Source organism: Rhincodon typus, chromosome 5 (assembly GCF_021869965.1).
Source record: "Rhincodon typus isolate 14 chromosome 5, sRhiTyp1.1, whole genome shotgun sequence".
Lineage (NCBI taxonomy): Eukaryota > Metazoa > Chordata > Chondrichthyes > Orectolobiformes > Rhincodontidae > Rhincodon > Rhincodon typus.
The window spans coordinates 81,615,162-81,634,225 of NC_063336.1; the positions used below are offsets into that span (position 1 = coordinate 81,615,162).

Here is a 19,064-nt window from a genome sequence, read left to right on the forward strand (position 1 = left end):
TGTAAAACCACAATATCTCCCGTTCTTTCCAACCTGTACACACACTCACACCATGAATGGTTACAGGTAAAATTGGTATATACTGTTATAAACTATGGTTAATGCAGCGTCTGGTTTATGATTCTCATCTCCTGCACAGAATTTGGTGTTTTAAAATTGAAGTGAGGGGCCTGTAAGAAGAAGGATTATCAGTAGGCTGTGAGGTTTCCTACAGTCAAATTTCTAGGAGGCTAGTTCTCAGGAAAACTTTTACTGGAATCCCGTTGGGATTTCTGGCTTCCAAGGTATTGTTGTAGTTACTTTGTTTGCTTGGATCACTTGTAGCCAGTTTGCTGGCTTTCTGATAGAACTGAGAATAAATGTGAGGTGATGCACTTCGATAAGGCATACATGACGAGGGAATACACGATGAGCAGTAGGACTTAGGGAAGCAACGGGGATCAGGCGAATCTTGATGTGCATGTACACTGGTCCTTTAAGGTATCAGGACAGGTGGGCAAAGTGGGTAACAAGTCATATGGTAGAGTTGCCTTTTAATGGTCAAGGCATAGAGTTTGAGTGGTGAAGTTATGCTGGAACTGTATAAAACATTGGTTAGGCCACAGCTAGGGTATTGTGCCCAATTCAAGAATCAACGCTAAAAAAGGGATGTGATATCACTGGAGAGGGTGCCGAGGAAGTTTCCCAGGATATTTCCTAGTCTGGAGAGCTTTAGTTATGAAGAGAGATTTGACAGACTGGGGTGGTTTTCCTGAGAGCAGACGAGATTGAGAGTGGACAGGATTTCAAGATAAGGAGGCACATTTTTAAGGTGAGAGGTGGGAGATTTAAAAAAGACATGAGGGGCAAATCTTTTACACAGAAGGTGGTTCGTATGTGGAATGAACTTCCTGAGGAAATGGTGGATGTGGGCACAATTACAACATTGCAAACACATTTGGATAAGTACATGAATAGGAACGGTGTGGAGGGATATGGGCCAAGAGCAGGCAGGTGGGACTAGTTTAGTTTGAAATTATGTTCAGCATGGACTGGTTAGACCGAAGGGTCTGTGTCTGTGCTGTATGACTCTATGACTCTATGATTTGAAATATATTAAATTATGATGGACATAGATAGGGTAGACAGGAAGGGACTTTTCTGCCTGGTGAAGGCATGAATGACCAGGAAGCATACATTTTAGCTTGAAATTGTTTTAAAAATGTTCAGAATGTTTAAAGGATATGTGAGGAAAATCTTTTCACCGAGAGCGTGGTGGGAATCTGGAACTCACTACTTGTAAGGGTGATAAAGGCAGAAACTCTCATAACATCTAATAAATATTCAGATGTGCACTTGTGGTGCTAGGGCATACAAGGCTATGGGCTAAGTGCTGGAAAATGGGGTTAGCATAGTTCAGTGGTTGTCTTTGACAGGTGCTGACATCATGGGCTGAAGGGCCTTTTTTGTGCTATAGATCTGTGACTCTAATTGCCTGCAAACAGCTTCCAACTAATTTTCAAAACAGACAACAACTTGGATCCCTCATCATTTGACATTTTATATAGTCAAAGTCCTTACCCAAACAAAGAGAGGTATTCTTGTTGATTCCATTATTTTCTGAGTTGTTTAACACCTTGAGGAATAGAGACTGTCAGTATTTGTTTTTTGAAAGATCTGTTCATTCTGATGGTTATACCTTTTATTGATTGTTTGTAGAGAAGTGCTTTGATTTACATCAGTGTTCCTTATGTTCACTATTGAGATGAGGACTGCTTTCAATTCACAAAAGAAGTCAGGACAGCCATCTAGCCCAATCTTTTCTCTCCAGTTTTAAATATTTAAATAACTAAATATTTAAATGCATACTGAGCCATGTCAGGTGCTTTATGAAGCCAAAGGGACATTATGAGAGGAAACCAAAAGCTGGTCAAAGAGCGAAGTTTTAAGGACCGATTTAAAGAAAGGGAATGAGGGACTGACTTGAAGAAGCAAATTAACTTTCTGAAAAGCCTAGACAGTTGAAAGAACGAGTGTCAATGATGGACTGATGGGACAAAAGGACACTGAAGAGGTCAGAATTCAAGTAGAGTGCTGAACTTGGAGTGTTGTGGAGCTGGAGGATGTTAAAGGCATAAGATGGATAAAGCCATGTAAAAATTCATAAACAAGGTTAAGAATGTTAAAATTAAGGTATTGCTGAACGAGCAACCAATTTAAGAGAGTAAATTCATGGGTGAATGTGACATAGAAACATAGAAAATAGGTGCAGGAGTAGGCCATTCAGCCCTTCAAGCCTGCACCACCATTCAATATGATCACGGCTGATCATGCAATCTCAGTATTCCATTCTCACTTTCCATACTCCTTGATCCCTTTAGCCGCAAGTGCCACATCCAGCTCCCTCTTGTCAAACAGGGGCAACATCGTCAGAGACTTCCCAGACCCATTGTTCTGCACCCCATGAGAGAGAAATGACTGGCGGTAGTTTAACCTGAGGGTCTTGTGCCAAGGGAGAGGTTGAGAAAGAGAATCCTTCATGGTGGCCTAAGCTGGTGTGGGAATTGAACCCATGCTTTTGGCCTCACTCACCAGCCAAATGAGCTAACCTATTGATGTGACTTTGGACAAAACCCAACTATTTTTGTGAAACAAGAACAGAAATTGCTGGTGAAACTCAGCAGTTCAGGCGACATCCGTGAGTAGAAAGCAGAGTTAACATTTTGAATCTGGTGACTCTTCATCTGAACTGATAGAAGTGAAGAAAAAGTTGAATTTATGTCGAAGTGGGGGAGGACTGGGGGAGGGGTGATGGAGGTGAGCAGGTATGTGGTGATGGAGCCCAGAGAGAGGGAGAGAGATGAAAAGGGTTGGCAGGTGAGGGAATTATTGATAGACCAGGACAGAAGAGAGGCTGAATAAGTGATCATCAAATTGAGATTAGGAGAGAATGAGTAAGCTGTGCTGAAAGTGATCTATGCCATAGATTTTACTGGGTGCTCCTCAACATTGAACTGGACAAGAACAATGAGTTTTATTGTACCATCCATAAACTCCGCTGAGATCTGACTGACAAGTAATACTTAGAATGATGCCACATGTGTGACTTGGTCATGTGAGAAGACAGGAAACTTGGAATTGTTTCTCAATGAGGAGATTTAAGAGTTGTCCAAAGTTGCAAATGGGTTTTGATGGTGTAGGTAAGAATGAGCTGTTAAAATGATTGGCGACAGAACCAGGTCTTTTTATGTAAAAGATTGGTTTCATTTATAATGCCTTGCCTGAAAATATGGTGGAAGCAGATTTAGAAATAAGTTTCAAAAGGAAATTGGATCTGCCTTGGAAAGAAGAAATGTGTGGGGACTATGTGTTGGTGAGGGAGGGAGAAGTAATGATTAAGTCATACCAATTGAATAGTGTTTTCAAAGACCCTGTACAAACATGATGGACTGAATGGCCTATTTCTATGCTGTATGGACATGTACTAAAAGCATGAGTGATCCTAACTCCTTTTCTTCATAGTCTCTGGCTTTTGAGTGCAGGCTGCAGACAGAATATTTTTCCTGATCGATGTGTGAAATGCTTTAAAAAGCAACTAACTGAGGAGACTTTTAGGAATGTTTATTTTTTTTTCTTGTTAGGTTTGTTTGCAACAGCAACTGAGAAAATGTTTCTTAGCTTGCAGTTATGAGACTGAATATTTCCCTTATCCAGACTCCTTTGCACTAACTCAGAGGAAAGATGTTTCAGAAGGTAAATTTGTGAGCCCCACCTTACATCTACTTCTCCCTCTTTCTTTCAGATGAACGGGACAAAGTGCAGAAGAAGACCTTCACAAAATGGATCAACAAACACCTCATTAAGGTCAGTGAGGTTCCCATGGGCACTTCCCACAACTGTTTTATTTAAATACATTTTACTGATTATCCACTGGACGCTTCAAGCATAAGGTGCCATGGCACTTAATGTATTTCCTCTCCTAGTCTTTACAAACAATATAACAATTTTATGATTTTTGTTGTACCCTCCTTTACTCCCAGGGATAACATTAAAGTAATGTTTTCTAATAATAACTTCCCTGAACATTTGTGTTTGATAATATCTCATAAAGGTTAAAACAAGCTGAAGAGTTTGCATCATTCACTGAAAGCTAAGATACCTGTGGCGAAATAAAAGTAGGTGCTTGATGGGCAACCTTCTGTTCTGTAACTGCTCTCTTGTTGTTCATGGATCAATCTGCTGCTTTTATTGCATTAATTAGGTCTGGAGTTCAGTGTTGTCAGCTATTCCTATGCATGGACTTTGGGCTCCTTATGAAACCTGCCTTTTTTGTGCTGCAACTGTTGAGGTTAATTGGTACCACTGTGAAATGTGGAACTGCAATTGCAGTGATGTTACTGGTGGTTCAGGTCAGTAGAGTTGATGTTTTCCCACGAGCTCTGGATCAGATTCAGTAAATCTTTTTCAGTGGAAAACTTTGACTACTGAAGGCAAGAGTGAATTGCCTGTCATTGCTGAGGGGAGCCCCTGAGTGGAAGGACTAACATTTGCCAGTGGATATCAGAGTACTTCTGGATGCTGAACATACTGGCTAAGAGAGTCTGTAGATAGCAATGTAACAATAGTGCAGTGACTCCACTTAAAAGGAACTAAGTGTTTAAAAATGGTTACAAGATTCATACCAAAATGGAACATGTTTGGAAGATATCAAGAAGAAAGCCTACCTCTCAAACCTGTGACCTCCACCACATTGAAGTTCTCCTCCAAAACACGCACCATGCTTAGAAATACAGTCAAATCCTGCCACTTGCATGTTTCCATTTTAGAAAGAAAAATATGATCTGAGAGTGCCTGACACTCCCTCGATTAGCGGGATAGCTGCAATTGTGAAGAATCTCTGGCTTGTGAATTGGTCTCCTGCTGAAAAGTATTTATTGGTAAAGGAGAGGAGTGAGAAGAGCCAGAGGAAATCCTTTTGCAACTTTACCCCTTCTCCAACCCCTACTACCCTCGTATTTCCATAACTTCCTCTAGATACTGCAATTCTCCCTATATCTGTAACCTCCTCCAGATTTTGTAACTCTCCTTCTCCCTGCAATCTCCTTTAGACCCACAACCCTCCCACTCTCTAACTTCCTACAACCCTTCCCGTGTCTGTACGGCCCATTCTTGGTGTCAGTGTGTCTCTGTCTTTTCTCATATCTCTTTTCTCTCTGCTTCATCTCCAATCATGTTGCAGACCATGAGACACTGCAACTGTTGCCCCACCCCACCACCTTTCATCCGTTGCAGCCTGTTATGAAGAAGGATCGCCTGCTCCTATGTCCTCGACTGATCCATGGACTCACCACAACCTCCAAACACACTCCACAGTATTTTCACAGTCTCTCTCATGCAGTTGTTAGTCTTAAATATCTTAACTGCAAGTTGATGGCTGGCCCTTCAAATGAAATGACTGGGTGTTCCTTCTTGCGACTGAATGCATCTTTTTTGAGTAGATGACAAGCAAATATATTGAGTGCGGTTACACAATCTATGTTTAGAATTTGTGTGTCAATTGACCTGCAACAGCTGTCAAGATCTGGCACATTGGTAAATTTCCATGGTATGCCCACACAAATGTGCCTCCCAGCATAGGGCTTCGTTGGGAACTATATGAGAAATGCTGCCCACCCAATGGGATCTCTGACTCCAGCAGCTCCACAAAGCTGACATCTTTAGTCCATTGTTATTATTTTACATAACTTCCTCTAGATACTGCAATTCTCCCTATATCTGTAACCTCCTCCAGATTTTGTAACTCTCCTTCTCCCTGCAATCTCTTTTTTAATTGTGTTAGAGTACAATCAGAACCTTTGGTAAACTTAATTTATTTAATTGTGGTGGGTGCTTTCTCATTCCAAGCAGAGAGAGAGGAGTGTTGCGTTCAATCAAAAGGTGTTCAACATTGACCAGAAAACTCAGCTCAGATGTGAAGCAGAGGTAGACAGAATCCAGAGTGAACATTGTGTGCAAATGCCATCTTGGGTCATACTTTGGACTCTTGATGTTTCTGTCGTGACTTGATGTGTGCTGAATGTGTTTCTGACAATGGGCTTGTTTATTCAAACATTCTGCTTGTTATAATTGGGGCTGGACAGATAGTGCAGTGAAGTCTTATGGAGTCATTTTCTCTTGCGCAGTTAATTCAGCAATTGTACCACTTACAGAAAGACGTCTTGCTGAAAGCTTTTATTGGAAAATCTTGAACCTCATTGGCTGTCACTGAACCAGTGTGTTTATTTTGTACTTGTATGAATTTTGTGCTCTCCAGGTGGAGCTTTATTTGCTTGAAGCTTGTATAAGAAGCTCTGGCATTTATATTGATTGGAACAGTGACAGCTTGGTAGATCTCATAAAATATGAGTTTCTTGCCTGGGGCTTTTAACCTGGTCCAATCAGGAAGCCCTGGGTGACACATATAATGCTGAGAGCTGACTCTGAGCTAGCTGGATCAGTGTCATGTACTATGCACTTCTAAATAAATGGTGACTTAGTGGCTTTTGTGGAGTTATTTCAGCATTGTGATTCAGGGACTTTGTCAGCTCACTGGGTCTGCTCATCTCTTGATGTACATTTTCAGTGATCTTTGCTGGAAGTGAAAATCACTAGAACCCTTTTAGAGATTACCTTCAAATTACCCTACTTAAAATGTACAACTGGGGGGAAATTTCTATTTTTGCCTCAATGTGGTCATTTTCGAATGTGACATTATGTGCTTTAGATATGAAGCGTATAACAACTTGTATTTATCTAACAAAAGTGTTATCAAACAAAATTTGACTCTCAGCCATATTGAGATATGAGGGTAGGTGACCTGATCAGAGTTTTAAAGAGTGTCCTCAAGAAGGAAAGTCAGATCAGTTGTGTTACCATATGATACTAAGATATAGGAGCAGATTTAGACCATTCAGTCCATTGAGTCTGCTCCACTTTCTTGCCTTTCTCCTGTTACTTTTGATTTCCTTATTAATTAAAAATCTGCCTATATCAGCCTTGAATATAACTAATAACGCCGCCTCTATAACATCTAAAATACAGAATTCCATGGATTCACTATTCTCTGAAAGAAGAAATTTTCTTCCACTCTGCCTTAAATCGGTCACCCCCTGCTCTGAGATTACGCTGTCTGGTCCTAGACTCTCATGAAGGGAAACAAGCTCTCCACATTTATCCTGTCAAGACTCCTAACAATTTTGTACATTACAGTAAGCCTGTCTCTCATTCTTCTAAATTCCACAAGTGCAGGCCCAACCTACTCAACCTCTCTTCATAAGACAATCTCTCCACGCTCAGGATCAACATAGTGAGCCTTCACTGGATTGGTTCCGATACTAGTCTTTCTTTACTTGGGTAAGGGGCGCAGACCTGTTCTGAAGTGTTCTTGCCGTGGTCTGATTAGTACCTTGTATAGTTTTAGCAAGACTTCCCGATTTTTTTATGCTCCATTCACTTTAACACAAAGGCCAACAGTGCATTTGTCTTCCTTATTACCTGCTAAACTTGCATGCGAGATTTTTGTACGAGGACTCTTAAATCCCTCTATGCCATAAACTTTTGACACTATTTGTATTTCTCCATGTAAATAATATTAAGTCCCCCCTGTTCTTCCTGCCACTTTTCCACATTATATTCCATCTGCCAAGTTCTTGCCCACTCACTTGACTCATCTATATCTCACTGTAGGCTCTTTGAGTCATCTTTGCCACTTACCTTCCCACGTATTTTTGTGTCATCTGCAAACTTGGCTATACTACATTCACTTTCCTTGTCCAAGTGATTAATGTATATTGTAATTAATTGTGCCTCCAGCACAAATCCCTGCGGCACTCCATTAGTTACAGGTGTCATCCTGAAAATTCTCCCCAAATCTGTCTTCTGTTAGTTACCCAATTCTTTATCCACGCTAACATACCTTTTCAAACACCTTCTGAAAATTCAAATATATTACATCCACTGCTTTCCCTTTGTTTATCCTGCTTGTTAGCTCCTTCAAGAAGTCTAATAAATTTGTAAGGGTATTGTTTCCCCTTCATGAAGCCATGCTGACTCTGTTTGATTTATTTCATGTATCCCTAAATGCTCTGCTTCATAATAGAACATCTTGCAAATAAAATTTGTTAAGTTAACTGGTCTGTAGGTGCCTGTCTTTTGTTTCCTTCCATTTTTGAATAAGGTTGTTACTTTGGCAGTTTTCCAATCCTCTGGGACTTTTCCAGAGGACATGGATTTCTGGAAGATCAGGGCCGCATGGTGGCTCAGTGGTTAGCACTGCTGCCTCACAGCACCAGGGACCTGGGTTCAATTCCACCCTTGGGCAACTGTCTGTATACAATTTCCACATTTTCTCCGTGTCTGCGTTGGTTTCTGCTGGGTGCTGCAGCTTCCTGCCACAGTGCAGGTTAGGAGGATTGGCTATGAGAAATGCAAGGTTATAGGGTAGAGGTTGGTGTGGACTCAATGGGCCGAATGGCCTGCTTCCAAGCTGTAAGGACTCTACAATGACCATCAGTGATCCACTGTCTCTGTAAACACTTCCTTGAATGTCCAGGAGTACATCCCATCAGGTCCAGGGAAATTAACAGTCATTAACCCCTTTATTTTCCAAGATAATTTTTCTCTAGTGATGGTTATTATATTTTATTTCCTCTCTACTTTTGGCCCTTGAATATTTTGCATTTTTGGAATGCTATTACTGTCTTCTTTGGTGAAGACTGATGCAAAGTATTCATGTTCTCCATTCAATGAAAATTTACCAATCTCAGGACAAGGACACAATGTGGGTGATTTATTTGAAGAAAAGACTACATACACAGGGCTAACTGAGAGATCACGTCATAAACTTCTGTTCTATTGTTAAATAATATCGCAGCCTTGCGTGAATACGTTTCAGTGAATAATCATTATATTAACTAAACAAAAAAAAGACTTATCAAGTCAGGTACCATCAGCTGGGATCACAACACTTGTCAAATTTGTACTGTGCTTTTCCTAAGAAGCAGAAAGTAGGAACCTTCTTCAGCTTGTTTGTGTTCTGCAGGCAAAAATTCAACTCCTCTGATTTTGCCACAGAAAGAGCTTCTAGAAATAGTAGCTTCTTTGTATTTGGTATCTACTGAGTTTATTGTGTCCAGGATTGGTAATCGTTGGTGATAGTTCATCTCGAACATATGAAAATTCTCAACATCGTAAACATCATATGGTAGCTGAGCATCTTTTCACGTCTCCCACGGTTGGGTCAACCAATTTCATAGCTTTTGGATAAAATTTTAATGAGTTCAATTTTATTTTTGTTTTGTAATCTATGTTGATTTTATGAAATGAAAACAAAAATTGCTGGAAAAACTCGCAGGTCTGGCAGCATCCGTGGAGAGAAAGCAGAGTTAACATTTTGAGTCCAGTGACCCTTCTTTGGAACACAATACAACAGTATTCGGAAGAAGGGTTCCTGGGCTGGAAACATTAACTCTGATTTCTCTCCATACGTGTTGCCAGACCTGCTGAGCTTTTCCAGCAATTGTTGCTTGTGTCTCTGACTTCCAGCATCTGCAGTTCTTCGGTTATTTTGGTTTTATGAAACATGAATAAGCTATTTGGTGACTGATGGTCACTGATGATTGATGACTGCGGTCATTTTACGTTGGTGTCTTTTTAAAACCATTTCAGTCCATGAAAGTCCCAGGTCTTTAATTGGTCGATGGGGTTAAAAATTCAATCATCCTTTTTCATCTTTGTGCTATATTCCAGAAATGTTAAAAGTCAGGGCCTTTGAATTTCATCCTAATTGATCTGTGTATGACCAGGACACACCATTTGCTTTCGTAAACGTCTGCAAATGAAACAGTCCATTCCTAATGAGCAAGGCAAGTCACAGGCAGCTGCTAAACCATTGTTTTGTGTGGGAGCTTGCTGTGCAAAAAGTGGTGCAGTGACTACACATGATAAGTACTTTGCTGGTTTGTGGAACATTTTTCAGATATCCTGTGGGTGTGAGTGATGTGAAAGTGCTCAGAAATCTATACTTTGGAAAAGATTCAGCCCCTGGAAACAGCACACTAATTAGACTTGCAGAGTAGGAAAGGTTTTTTGAAGATTGCAGTTGTTGTGTTCAGCTAGATTTTGTGATTTTATTTGCAAGTTATTTAATGTGCGTAGTCTTTTTATAAATTTTCAGGCGCATAATCTTAGCTGCCAATCAGGACATATTTAGAGAAATGTTTTGAGGGATTTAATTGACCTATTCTACACGAGCTGGTGTGGCACTTTTTCATGAAAAACTCCATAGAGAAGGATTTGAGAACTATCTTCAGAGAGGCAATTTTGATCATTGCTGAGTAATCTTTGGTATCAGTCTTAATCACGTTTGATATTCAGTGTCTGCTGGGGGGGCATTCAAACACAGTACATATGGCATTTTTCTGTAGGTTATAGGCTTCTGATTTGTTTTCCTTTGTATTGATAATAATTAATCAGGAAGGTTAATCTAACCTTGGGTGCTTTTCCCGATTTTGAAAGGTGTTGTGTTAATTGTGTTACTGTTAAAATTTAACAGTGACATAATTGAAGTTTACATTTCCATTTTGAAAATTAAATGATAGAGAAGTGCATTTGTTGGGAGACTTGTTAAAAAGCAAGACTGGCATCTGTATCATGCCTTCCTTGATGATCGCAAACTGCTCCAAAGTGGTTTGCAATGAAGTACTTCCTAATTATTCCCTGTACTAAAGGAAAAGTGGCAGTGACTTCTGTGCACGGCAAACTCCCACAAACAACCATGTGATGATGACCAAATAATTCTGTTGTGGTGTTGTTTGAGGGATAAAGGTTGGTCTGGACACCAGAGAGAATTTCCGAGATAGTAGGAACTGCAGATGCTGGAGAATCTGAGATAACAAGGTGTAGAGCTGGATGAACGCAGCAGGCCAAGCAGCATCAGAGGAGCAGGAAAGCCTAGACACTTCACGCTCTTTGAAGTTGTGCCACTCGATATGTTACCTGAGAAGGCAGGTGGGCCTTGGTTTAATGCCTCATTGAAAGGCAGCTTCGCCAGCAGTGCAACACTCCTTCTGTGCTGTACTGGACTGTCAACTTGGATTGTGTGTCCAAATCTCTGGAGTGGAGCTGGATACGACAATTTCCTCATCCAGAGGTTTGTGCTACTCCACAGGGCTAGTGCTGACCAATGGGCAAAAACTTCATTTTTGAGCTGAGGGCCTTTTCAGAAGCAGTGGCTCCATTCCATATGATTTATAGCCAAATGCAAGTTGTTTTACATTTAAATGTTCCAGGCTTCTTTCTTTAATTGTGCTGCCTATTCATATCAAGAACAGATGTGCTTGGAGCATGAATGCATTTGAGTCAAAATGTTGAGCTTTAAGAAAACTGTGCTCTGAACAGCTACTTATGATTTTAGGGGGAAGGAAAGTTTTGTGAAACACTCATGAAATATCAGCAGCACTAATTTTTTGACTTTGCTAGAGACACAACAAACTCTATATATCACATCAGTATGTATGGAAGGAACCACACTTCAAGTATACAGAGTCGTTATTGCTCTCCATGTGCCAACTTTACTTGGCTAATTTTCTGTGCTTCTCTCAACCTTTTTTTTCCAGACAAGCTCATTTACATACAGCTGCAGTGACATGTTGTCTAGCTGCTTTAGTTTGGCGTTACTGCTTCCCGAAATGCTACTTCAACCCTTCTTCACCCAATCCCTACAAATATGGTATAAAGGGTTAGGAAAGAGTCTGTTGACCCATGTCTTTGGAAGTAGAATATATAGTGAATAAATGTTCATTAATTTTCAATCTTCATCCGTCAAAAGCCTCCAGAACCTGGTCGTGATATTTTTGCATCAACAATGTTGTAATGAACATCGCTGTCTACCATATTATATGAGGTTGTCTGCACTTTTGCTCATCCTGGGTGAGGTTTGCTGCCACCATTCTCTTTTAGGTTAGGGAATTCCTGAACCTGCTTGGTCTGTTATGGTAGAGAAAAAATACTTACTAGTCTAACAAGAAGCGGCTCCTCTATTAAACAAGATGAATTTCATTGCTAAATTGTTAAAGTATATTGTAAAATTCTTCCCGATGTATTCAATGTCATATCTCCGGGAGCAGGAGACTGTTGATCACTGTGTGACCAAACTGATCCAATCTAGCTAAATGCTGCGATGTTCGGCAACTGAAAGATGATCTCATCAGAGAATCATAGAATCTGTACACTGTGGAAGTAGACCACTCGGCCCATCGAGTCCACACCAGCCTTCCAAAGGCCATCCCACCCATACCCATTCCCTACCCTATCCTATCCTTGTAATCCTGCATTTCCCATGGCTGATCCACCTAGCCTGCACACCTTTGGACAGTGGGAGGAAACCACGGTACCTGGAGGAAACCCACGCAGACACAGGGAGAATGTGCAAACTCCACACAGACAGTTGCCCAAAGCTGATTTTGAACCCAGATCCTTGGCTCTATGAGTCAGCAGTGCTAACTACCAAGCCACCGTGCTGCCCCCAAGAGATAGGAATGTTTTAAGCCTAAAAGGTCCTGCAGTTAGAGCATGTCTGCTGAGTCTTCTAGTTAAGTACATTTTTTCTGTACTGAGCAAGCCAGGTGTATCGGAGAGAGTGCAGAACTGATTTACAAGAATGGCTCCAGATATGATAAGTTTCAGCTGTGAGAATATATTAAAGAAACTGGGACTGTTTTACCTGGAGAGAAGAAGACCGGGAGGAGATATGGTAGAGCTGTTAAAAGTCAATGAGCAACTGGATCTGGTGAAGCTGTTTCCATTTGTAAAAGAAAAAGAATGATTTAGATTTAAAGTGATGTGCAAAAGATGCAAGGGTGATGTGGGAAAAAACTTTTTCACACAGTAAGTTGTTAGGGCATGAAATGCACTGTCTGGAAATGTGGTGGAGGCATGTTCAGTTGAGACATTCAAAAGGTTTTTTTTGGATTGTAATATTGTACAGGGATTTAGGAAATAGGCAGGAGATTGACACTGGATATTAAAGTCACTGCAGGCACAATGGGCCAAATGGCCTCCTTTCATGCTATAATAATTCTGTGATTCTTAATCTCTTCACTTTCACACAACTTGATTATGTTGTCACAATTGACCACGATTTTGATTATTGGGAGTTAGTCCAGCTGATAATGCTGAGTGCCAGTAAGATTATCGAATGCCTGAAAGCACCCGAATGTTCTCACATTGCAGAAATTGTAATGATGACTGCCAATTCATGGATGAAGAATTCTACTGTTTCATAAAGGATTGGGAAATCCAACACCATATATCATTTTCACACTACCATCTCATTGTGCAACCCTGAAATTTTTGAGGAAATGCTAAGGTAGCGGTGAAAAGCATTCAAAGGATCATGAAGAAATGCACAAACTTTTGAGTGAAGAAAATTCTCTACATAGAATCATACAGTACAAAAGAGACCCTTCGGCTCATCGAATTCTGCACTGCCAAAACTACGCCAGATCTACACAAGTCCCATCTTCTACCACTTGGCAATTCCAATACAGACTCATATAAATCAAGGTTTTGAGTGGAGAAATAGACCTGCTAGAGCATGGAAAGTAGTCCACTCCAAAAACTACTATCACACTTCACATAAACTATTCTTTCTAAACCAAAAATACTACTAAGTCAGAAATAGGAACAGACAGGGGTGAAAAATTCAGGGTGAAGCAACAGAAAGTCACATTGCACTTTGATAAAACTGTGAAGTCACTGCTAGAGCTGAGACAGAATTCAAACATTAAACATTCTCAACAGATGTCAACCCCTGTTGCAACTTGGAACCTGTGTTGATCAGTTGTCACCTTGATCTCATATGGTGAATGGTCAGATATATCTTTGCAATGACAGACATATGTATAACTAGAGAAGCTATTATTTTGCAGTAGACAGTGAATCAAGAAGTGTTCTTACTGCCGAAGTTAGTACAGACTAGTACAAATGCACTGCCATTTGCTCCCCCTGTTTGTGCTATGCAATCTTCTTTCTTTCTCTCTCTTTCTCTTTCCTCATCTTTCTTGCTCTTTCTCTCTCTCCTTCCCTCTGTCCGCCCTCCTCTCTCCTTTCTCTCCAACCCCCAACACCTACACAAATGTTCTTTTGTGTTGCCAGCAGCAATAGTACTCAAGAAATCAGTTGCCCATCTTGGTCAACACTTCTGAAAGCAGAAGCTTGGTGAGTCTAGCTTGCTGTGAATGTCACTTTTAGTTGCAGAAAGCAAGATGAGAGGGAGGAAAACATGAGTGAGGCTATTTGCACACAGTAGATGAAAATCCAAGGCTGACTTCTTTGAAAAACAGCTTAATTTCTTAGGGAAGTGCATTGGCTATAGCCCATATTCCTGCTGGTAAGCTCTATGTGTGGGTTTTCTGGGCTTCTCATATGGGAATTTTGAAGAAGTTGTTTGGAAACTGGTATTGTGTTAGCTTATGATCAAGCCTTTTGCACCTTCTTGTAATGAACAGGCCTTCATTAGTTGTCATCAGTAACTTTTGACATTCTAAATTTGGGCACTTTCTCAATGCCAGTTATTGGAATGTGAATATTTAATTTCAAGATTCTGGTCAACTAAAGTGCTCTGTCGATGTATGATGGCTTTGTGGAAGAAGCAGATTGTGTGGGAAAACAAAATATATATGCTGTTAAATGGGGTTCTACCTGTTAGAGTAGTTTTCTTCTGGAGAAGATCATAAATCATTTTGTTAACTTAAAAATTTCAGTGTTGCACAATGTGTACTTTGTACCTTGTATATTTCATTCCCTTTGCATATTTCTATTATTTTGGGCTAATTTATTTTTTTATAAGTTGGCAATTAGTATGAATGTGATGGGTCCAGTGCAAATTTTGACTAAACATGCTGTGATCCAAATGGGCTTGTGTATTGGACACTAACTGATTGGAATTCCTGCCATGCCCAAGTTTCAAATAAGAGAGAAATACAGTATTATGTCCTGTGTAGAGAGGGCATGGGCTCTGGTTGAGGAAGGTGATTGAAACACTGCTCACGAGCAGTGGAGGTTGGACGTGTTGCTTTAGGCTTTTGTGCAGCCTTCAGATTTCCCAAAATAATTGCAAGATGTTCCTGCATAGTGTAGCCCGTACGTGCTAATTTCAAGCTGTTTTTGCATAAACAGCTTCCTAAAACAGAAAACACTTCATTTATCTGCATCAGCACCGGTTTTCATTCTTCTGTCTGATACCATATGCTGAGATAATTGAATATCTGATTATGGTTATGAAGGGAGGGGAGCTGATGACGCCCCTGCCATCTCTTCTCCACCACACCCCTTCACGTTACCCACCATCACTTCTCCACCTCACTGTTTTGGTCTAATGATCAGAATTTAATGATGAGCAATATTTCAGTCAACAACAAGGTAATGAATAAAACAGGCTTCCTTGGAATGTGGTGGGGGCAGTTCATATGAATTTATTCAAATGCAAATGACATTTGATAAAATGTTTTTACTTAGTGTATGAGTAATTTGAGACATGACATGCCAAGTTTAGGAATGTGGGACAAATAGATGTTTTTAGCCTTTTGATTTGAGCCAATAATTCCATTAATGTTGTATCTTGTGATGGGTCCTTTGTCTTTCTTGCCTAATATTCCGACGTGCTGTGAAAAATGCTAAAGATTATTGTAAGGATAGATAGATGGCTCTGACATTGCATAAAAGTGAGTGCTGTGCCAGTCTTCCCCCTCCTGTGACTTATGATTCTGTTAGCTGTTGGTTATTGTGTGCTTTATTCACCTGCTGTGAATATGAGAGTTAAATAATGTCATGCTGCTCTTAATACTCCAAACTGTGCTGCATTAATTCTGGAAATTGGGATTTCCTGATATTGCAATGATTAGGCTGCCAATTGTGTTTCTCTAGTGCATTATATAAAGCCAGCTTACAGTCTGTAATAGTGTTACATTTCATAAGTGGAGAGAATGGTTCATCTATGTAAGTAAGAGGCAAGAATTAAGATGTCAGCAAAGTTACTGCAGACAAAAAAAATTGTGCATACATTTTAAATGAACCAATAACAGTCTCCTTTTTTATTGCTAAAGCTACTTATGGATCCGTGAGAGTGTAGAGGAAGCCTCAACATAAATCCTGTAAAATCAGAGGTTCTGAGAATGATGTGAATGCCTTTAACCTTCAACTGAGAATGAACATTAAGAGTTGGTCTGTAAACTTGGAAACAAAAGTTGTAAAGCCACGCACAGTAACTGTAGATGAGGAAATGTTGGATCCATCTTCCTGTATTCATCTAGAAATAAACGTGGGACAGAGACAGAGAATTTGCAATGATATACCAGAGTGTCTTCTACAGTCACAGGACATAACAAAGGACATACCAAATGAAAGTCTTGAGAAAGTGTTCTTACTTTTGCAAAATTGGGAAAACAGCAAACAATATGTACATAGCAAGCTCCCACAAACAACGTATTAATAATCAGTTAATGTTTAGTTTTGTTGGTTGAGATATAGTTATTGACAGGAAATTGGAAAGTGTTCCTTTTTTTCAAATGACATGACATTTTTAATATTCAGTTGGGCCTGAGCAAGTAGATAATATATTTGGTTTAATGTCATATCCAAAAAATGGCACTTCTTCAGCATTGCGCTGGAGTATCACCTTCCATCATGTGCTTACATTCTTCAGTTCTCCTCTTTAGAGATCAGTTACTGTGAATCTTGAAGAGCAGAATTTTCCATTTTCGTTTAAGGGTGTTGTGCATGGCGACTAATTCAACTTGCCGACCCCTGAGAGAGCTTGTCCGATCAGCTTATTCAGAACTGACAGGCAAGCACGTGCAATTTGCTTAGCAAATCACAGCCCTCGATTCTGGCAATCCAGGTCACTAGAAGTTGTTAACCAGTCAGAGGCTGGCCAATACCTACTCCTCAGGTGATCCAGCAGTGAGAATGCTTTTTTAAACTTCCTGTAGGGTGGGGTTCACGGGAACAAGAGGCGTTGAAGGCAACCCCCTTAGCCGTAATAATTGCCTTTGATTATGCTCAGATTAGGGCAATTTGAAGACCCCCACTCTGGCAAACAGATTGTCATGGTTTCTCAGTTGGGTAATTAGCCAAGCTTTCTCGACCACCAATAGGCAGGTGATCAGGGAGGTGGGGAGTTGAGGCCAATAATCAGCCATTAATTGATCACTTAGGGGCCTGCATTGGTGCTGGGTTGAGAAGGTCACCCAAGGATCATCTTGTCCAAACTTAATTAGTGAGGAGGTAAGGAGACGGGGGTGAGTTTCTCTCCAGGGCCAACTTGCTCATTTATTTACTCATCTTGCCACCTCTAGGCAGGATCTGAAGGGTTTAATCTGGTAATTGCTGAAAGCTGATTTCCATCCTCAGGGAATCTAAAACATTGGGGGGTGGGGGAGGTGTTGCGGCACAGCCAGGATAAGGGGCCAATTACTGAGGAGTGAGATGAGGAGAAATGACTTCAATCAAAAGGTGGTGAATCTTGGGAATTCTCTACCCCAGAGTATTCAATACGTTTGAGGCTCTGGTTAGACAGATTATTTTCTCAGGCAATCAGGATATATACAGAGCAGATAGGACAACTGAGTTGAAACCCAAGCTCAGCCCAATTCATACTGAATGGTGGAACATGCTCCATGGGCCATATTGTCTTCTGCTGTTCCTATTTCTCGTCTTCTTAAGTTTTGAAAGCAGAACAATGGGTGGATGAGGGTAGGAGACACCAGATTTCTTTTTTCCCCCTCACTCTGAATTACTCATCAAGTTTATTTATTAACCTGTATTTTTCTAATCAACCTGTTCACGGATGTTATTACACACGTCTGTAGCAGGTGTGAATTGAACCCAGCCCCCACCCCACCCCGCTCCAGGGCAGGGATACCTCCACTGCACAACAAGAGGGTTTTGTTGCTGATCAAGTTTCAACTAAGACATTTAACTGATTTCATAGAATCATAGAATCTTTACAGTGTAGAAGAAGGCCATTTGGCCCATTGAGTCCACACCTACTCCCTGAAGAGCATCCCACCCAGAATCACTGATTCCACCACCCCCACCAATTGCAGTAACCCTGCATTTCCCATGGCTAATCCACTGTGCATCCACATCCCTGGACACACTTGTCAATTTAGCATGGCCAATCCACCTAACCAGTACATCTTTGGACTGTGAGGAAACCGGGGCACCTGAAAGAAACCCATGCATGGTGAGAACATGCAAACTCCACACAGACAGTCGCCTGAGGATGGAATCAAACCCGGGTCCCTGGCACTGAGAGGCAGCAGTGCTAACCACTGAGCGTCCGTAACTTCAAGGTAATTGTCAAATGAACTAGAGAGGAGATTTAAATGGTTTTCTGCAATAAGTTCTTATTATCTTAATAAACTGCCTGAAACGATGTTAGAAACAGATTTAATTACATCTTTAAAAAGGAAATTGGATACATAATTGAATTGGAAAAAATTGTGGGACTATGGGGAAGGGACAGGGGCTTGAACTAACCGTATAACTCATTCAAGGCACAAGCAGGGGTAAAAAACATTGAAGGCAGCGAGCAGTTGGAAAATATTCTGAAATTGTTTTATTCATCTTGGGTTTGGAAGCATAGTTGGAATGCACCTTCGCCTTTTCAGCTCATGATATTGTTGAAGTGAAGCCCCAATAGGAGTATGATAGTTTGCAAGTTCCTGAAGTTTTGCTCCCCATTCTCCAATTTCTGTTCGGGCTGATACGCAAGATTTTTGCACTTCCATGTAAGATGGGTGTGTTGTAGAGTCAGAATAGAAGGAAATAAAGCTATTGAAGCAGCAGTAGTCAACCCTTTCAATCTAAGGTTAATTCTTCATTTGGCAGACAAAGACACAAAGGAATGTACTCTGAGATAGTAGGAACTGCCGATGCTGGAGAATCTGAGATAACAAGGTGTAGAGCTGGATGAACACAGCAGGCCAGGCAGCATCAGAGGAGCAGGAAAGGTGACGTTTCAGGTCTGGACCCTTCTTCAGAAA

General features: G+C 40.7%; 1 protein-coding gene across 1 annotated transcript in view; it reads left to right on the forward strand.

Annotated features, from left to right (window-relative positions):
- dst (dystonin) overlaps window positions 1-19,064 on the forward strand; it is a 536,191-nt gene that overhangs the window by 106,339 nt on the left and 410,788 nt on the right. Inside the window, exon 5 of the mRNA XM_048596444.1 lies at window positions 3,782-3,843. Coding sequence (XP_048452401.1) covers window positions 3,782-3,843 — 62 coding nt within the window. The remainder of the gene's footprint in view (window positions 1-3,781; window positions 3,844-19,064) is intronic.